Source organism: Poecilia latipinna, unplaced genomic scaffold (assembly GCF_001443285.1).
Source record: "Poecilia latipinna isolate Pla-1442-1.1 unplaced genomic scaffold, P_latipinna-1.0 Scaffold1119, whole genome shotgun sequence".
NCBI classification, from domain to species: Eukaryota; Metazoa; Chordata; class Actinopteri; order Cyprinodontiformes; family Poeciliidae; genus Poecilia; species Poecilia latipinna.
In genome coordinates this window covers 85,188-91,264 of record NW_015113735.1, presented here as the reverse complement: position 1 = coordinate 91,264, position 6,077 = coordinate 85,188, and the positions used below count along the sequence as shown (strand labels likewise).

The 6,077-nt window shown below is 36.7% G+C and overlaps 1 protein-coding gene across 1 annotated transcript; it reads left to right on the top strand.

The window, feature by feature from the left end:
* The first annotated feature begins 639 nt into the window (after positions 1-639).
* Positions 640-5,777, top strand: slc10a2 (solute carrier family 10 member 2). Its single transcript, XM_015052586.1, has 6 exons — positions 640-1,395; positions 3,460-3,578; positions 3,648-3,736; positions 3,826-4,001; positions 4,091-4,248; positions 5,289-5,777. The coding sequence occupies exons 1-6, from the start codon at positions 1,022-1,024 to the stop codon at positions 5,441-5,443; spliced, it is 1,071 nt and encodes a 356-aa protein (XP_014908072.1). The 5' UTR covers positions 640-1,021; the 3' UTR covers positions 5,444-5,777.
* The last annotated feature ends 300 nt before the right edge of the window (positions 5,778-6,077 follow it).

Sequence of the window (6,077 nt, the reverse complement as noted above, 5' to 3'; positions counted from 1 at the left end):
TTGGCAATATAATTCACTGACATGCAAACTGATCGCTAATAATCTAAAAATTTCTGACATTTTTAGCAAATTATCAAGTTTTCAAATTGAGAAATTTCCAAGATTTTTTTTTTTTTTAAGTCTGATATTAATCTAAACATTTCTAAATTGTTTTTTTAGGAAACTTTTGACTTTTCCAACTGAGTAATTTCCACGTTTTTTCTCTTCCAAATTCTGGGAACTCTCTCAATCTTTGACTTTTTTTCAACTTTTCAAACAGAAATTTCCACGTAGTTTCAAAAATGTTCTGAGATGAATCCCAGATTCCTGAGTATTTCAAACTGAACAATTTCCAAGTTTGTTTTTGTGAATATTTCTGAGAATAATCTCAAAATTTGAGTTTTTTTTTTGTGCAAATTTTCAACGTTTCATGTTCAGACATTTCCAAGTTTTTCTAAAAGAAAATTCTCACATTAATCTCAACATTTCTCAGGTGTTTTTTGTTAAATATTTCTGAGAATAATCTCACATTTTGAGGGGTCCTTTCTGTCAAATTTTCTACTTTTCAAACTCAGAAATCTCCTCCTTGTTTGTAGAAAATTTCTGTAATTAATCTAAAAATTTCGGAGTTGTTTTTTTTTTTTTTTTGGCAGAAATGTACTCCTCTTTGTAATCTACAGTGGCCCTAATCTGCCATTGTAATCCCTTGTGGTTAAAATGTGCAAAGCATCTCTGCTTTCAGCTGAGGATGATGGTGCTGCAGCAAAGCTGCCCAATAAAGTTTTAATTACCCCGAGGCAATAAAAGGTTGCAGGCAGAGCAATCACATTCCATGTTTCAGGTGGATTTCTTTTTATATGCGCCATCCTCTGAACACTGACCCCATAAAACTTTAGGTATTGGTTAATTTTTTATCTTTTCTTCCTTGGTTATCCCTCCCAGCTTTATTTCTCTGCGCTGTGGAGCATAAAGAGCAGAGAAGAGACGTCTTCCCCTCACTTTCACCATCTTCCTCTGGGATCTAACTGCCGCGTCATCCACCATGGAGAAGATCACCTGCAGTGATCAGGCCACGATCTGCTCCGGGACGGACTGCCTCGTCCCTCCCAGCAGCTTCAACGCCATCCTAGGCGTGGTGCTGAGCACGGTGCTCACGGTGATGCTGGCGATGGTCATGTTCTCCATGGGCTGCACCGTGGACGCCTCCAAGCTGTGGGGCCACATCAAGCGGCCCTGGGGCATCTCCATCGGCTTCCTCTGCCAGTTCGGCATCATGCCCTTCACGGCTTTTGCGCTGTCTTTGGCTTTCGGGGTGCTTCCGGTGCAGGCCATCGTCATCATCGTCATGGGATGCTGTCCGGGAGGATCCAGCTCCAACATCATCTGCTACTGGCTGGACGGAGACATGGACCTGAGGTGAGACGGGGCTGGACACGTCCTACATTACTTTGGTTTCAAGTTATTAGTAGACTAAATTAGTATTGCCAGAGTTGGTCACAGTAACATTTTTGAAAAAATGCTCTTTTGCTTGAGTAATTTTATTTTTGAAGTATTTCTACTCTTACTTCTGGTTTTTCTGGCCACTAAATGAAAAACAAACATGTTTTAACCAAAAATCCACCACAGACTCCACCTGCAGTTTCTGTTAAAGTTTTTTATGGAAAGAAACTGATTTGGAAACATTTTTATTTTGCCTGAGTTTCTAATTTGTTTTTACTTGTATGAATAATTGTCATTTTTTCCTTAAAATACCAAACTTTCTACTTAACTTTATATTTTGCTCCATCTGATGGTGTCCTTTTTAATACTAAATGATTGATCAATTGATCAGTTACTCAGCACTTTAGTAGACTTTTTATCAAATACTTTTTCACTCTTGAGTAATTTCTTGGATGACTACTTTTTACTTTAGCAACAAGGCAGTTCAAACTGCTTTACATCATAAAAACACAAAAGTCAGCAATAGACAAAACCAAACATTACATTCTGTCAATTCTGCTATCATTCCACATCAAATGTGTTGGTCAATGTTTAATTTATTATGGTTTAAAAGCAACTCCATGGTCATGGTTCAAAATATTGAATTAACATTAAAATTTGTTCAGAATGGAGGGAGGTTGCTCACTGCAGGCAATTTAGCTTAATGGCTTCAAACTGGCGCATTTCATACAGCATGGATAAATGTTAACGATTGGGTAAATTTTAAAACTTCATCACAGTTCTCCAGGAAGCAATCGTTTCTCAACATTTAAAAAAAAAAGTTTATATATTTGTTACAACTGGTGACAATTTATTATAAGACAGATAATCTATCAAAAGATTGATGTTCTCCACTTTCTCTGTGAGCTACTTTTGTCATCTAAAGAGATTACCATTCCCAAGTCTTCCTGGTCAAAAACAACCAATCAGAGTCAGGGGGCGGGTCTTAGCGCTGTTGATCATCCTCATGTACTCCTAAATGTGCTAATGGTAGAAAAGCAACTTACAGTTACAGGAGAACTGTTTATCAGTCGTTAATATTAGCTATGCTAACTAGCCTTAGCATTCCGAACAGGTAATGGCGCTAAAGCTCTGATTAGTTGTTTCTAGTTGGCTCAATTTTTTTTCACAGATTATCTGTCTCATACTTTTCTGTCATGATGTCATGATGACATGATGACGGTTTCAACAAATATGTAAAAAAAAAAAAAACAACTTCTAAAACATACTACAGCTTTAAGTACACACATCTCTGGTATTTTAGAAACTATTCCTACTGGCAGATTATTTCACCTTCAACACGGGCAAAATGTAACTTCCTGAAATGTTATTAGATTTAGTTTCACTTCAAGTATGAGAAGATATTTGCACTATAAGCTAGACAAAAATACTTTGTAAAATTTAGCATTTTTATTTAAATGTATTCTCATTTCCTGTGCAGTTTTATAGGAACACTGAAAAAAGAAAACAGGTGATCCAAATTAAAAAAAAAAAAGTAAGTTTGACAAATATATATTGATTACATGTAACAAATTAACTAAATTTTTAAGTTGGAACTTGATTCTATTTTTTCAGTGTATATATTTTTTCAAATAATCTGTGTTTTTAGAACCTTTGACCATAAATCCTGATATTACGTCTGGGTTGAGGTTGGACCAGTGGTCAAAAAGTGATTATTCACTACATGCGACAAAGAGTGGGCGCCATGGTAGAGTGGGCGCCAAAACGATGCTAGAATAATTATTTCTGGTTTGCGTTTTTCTGAATTTTGTGAACCTTAGAAAGTCCTTGGCTGTGTTCCTGGTTGGAAGCTTGCTTCTGGTTTTTACTTCAGCCCTTCACTGTGAACTTGAGCCAATTTATAATCGATTAGACAAAAATCATCAGTTTAATATTTGCTCCTTAGTTCTTCAGTGCCAACATGAGTGAAGTCTGGAACTTTTTCAACCCGGTTCGTTGTGTCCGGTGTTGTAAATCGAAACGTGATCTCCACCTCCACAGTATCAGCATGACGACCTGCTCCTCCATCTTGGCTTTGGGCATGATGCCGCTCTGCTTGTTCGTTTACACCAGCGTCTGGACTTCCAGTGACGCCATAAAGATCCCTTTCGACAGCATCGGTACGCTCACGGCTCTTACTCACATTCTGAATGTTATTTGTTTCTGACATTTTATTTGTGTTTCCTCAGGAATCACACTCGCAGCCCTTCTCATACCCATTTCAGTCGGGATTTTTGTGAAAAGCAGGTGGCCCCGGATTGCGAAAAAGATCCTGAAGGTGGGAATGTTTTAGATTTCCTCTCTGATGATCTGTTTGGAAATTCCTGGACAGACTTGGTGAATTTTTCTGGTGGCGGTTTTCAACAGGTGGGTTCCATCGCCGGCTTTGCTCTGATCATCATCATTGCCGTGGTTGGAGGCGTCCTCTACCAGTCCTCCTGGGTCATTGCTCCCTCCTTGTGGATAATTGGAACCATCTACCCCTTCATTGGGTTTTTTCTTGGTTTCCTGTTGGCCCGGTTCGTGGGTCAGCCCTGGTACAGGTGAGCGAGAAAGGGAACTACTCGTGTTTAACCCAGTAATGACAAGTTTTGATGTTTTTCAGGTTGCTCATTGTTTATTCTTTTTTCAGATGTCGAACAATTGCGCTTGAAACTGGTTTCCAGAACTCCCAGTTGTGCAGCACCATCGTCCAGTTGTCTTTCACCCCTGCAGAGCTGGAGGTCATGTTTGCCTTCCCTCTCATCTACAGCATCTTCCAGCTGGCTGCGGCCCTCTTTGCTGTCGGCGGTAAGAGTTTCACAGCGAAACTGGCTTGAAATCAGGCTGAAAAGTCACAAATTTCATCAAAAAAAATCTGAAATTTTGACATCAATCTCAGAAATTTTCTAGAAAAAAAAATACATTAATATTTTTTAATTTCAAAAGTCAAACATTTCTGAGTTTTTTCTATCATATTTTTTTACTTTCTATGCTGGAAATTTCCAAAAGGCAAAGATTTTTGACTTTTGAAATTCAGCAGTTTCTGTGTTTACTCCTAGAAAACTTCTGAGATTAATGTCAAAATTTATGAGTTTTTTTCTAGCCATTTTTTTCAGAAATATTTAATCTCAGAAATTCTGTAATGTTCATGAATTCTTTCTAGAAAATTTGAGATTAATCTAACAAATTCTTAATGTTTTCCTTCAAATGTTTGATTTTTCTAAAAGTCAAACATTTTCTCGGAAAAGCTCAAAAATGTTTCAGTGAAACATGCAGTTTGCCAAATAGAAACACAACGAGCCGTAATTAAACTAAAACAATGCAAAAACTATGGATTATGCATTTAAGAGGAAAAACCCTTCATCTGTAAATATATTCAACCCAGAAGTCAAGTGGCAGTTTTAGCTTCATCTAGCTCAAATACTGTAAAAACACAAAAAACCAATACAGTTTTTTGATTAAATAATTTATAATTTGATAATCAGATCAGCTCTACATTGTATTAATGGTAAATCGAAGGGGTTTATCTATCTGCAGATGCATCCTTTGCTACAAATGCTACATTTTTGCATTTTAGGGAATACTTTTTTTTTTTTACCTAAAAATGAAATTCAGTTATTTGTATATTTGTATTTTTTATGTATTTCAAATATGTATAAAATAATCTTAAACAGTTAAATGAGAAATATGCGCATTGTGCCCTTTTTTCAGATTACTTGATTAATCGTTAGAATAGTTGATTAATCATCAGAATAATAGACTAAAATAGTTGCTAGCTGCAGTCCTATAGCTTGAAGTAAATGTTTGCCATGCAGATTAGCTTCTCACTGTTCTGCTTCCCTCCGCAGCCTACCAAGGGTACAAGAGGTTTTGTGCAAAAGGTGACGGTGCAGACGATGAGGCCAGACAAGTAGAGTCTAAAAACACTAGCAACAGCTACGATCTGGACAACAAAGGCTTCGATTCCAGCGAAATGAATGGCACCTTCTCCATAAAGCAATGAGACTCCAACACACTGCAGAAAACTGTAGACCTCCTGAAGACGCTACTATCACTGAGCTGTGGACACACACCGCCCCCTAGAGGTTTAAATGTGTAATGCAAAGGAAAAATGCACCAGTTGGACGGTGCGTGGCGCCCCTGACTGACCCATTCTTTGTTTGAGCTTAATATCCTGCTTCATTTTTAATTTATTCATGTAGATATTTAAAAACAGTGCCAGCTCCACTGCAAAACCTAAATTTTACCAAGTATTTTATAGTGCAAATACATTAGTACACTTGAAATAAGACAAAACTAATCTATAAGTAACTTTTAAGCAAGAGATAGGAGCATATTTTGGAAATAAATAAAAAGTAATTCCTTAGCATTAATGAAAAAAGAACTAGTTTCACTTAATTTTAATCAATATTAAGGAATGACTTACTTAAAACAAACATATATCTTGCCGAAAAGTTACTTGTAAGTTAGTTTTGTGTCCTGAGGTATTTGAACTAGAAACTGGACATAAACACTTAGTGAAATTTTGTTTTTTGCTTTGGAGTTTTCTATTTTATAGTTCAGTAGCTAAATATTCAGAGAAGATTTATCCTGATGTTTTGGAACTTAATAGGACTGGCAGAATGATTTTGTCTATG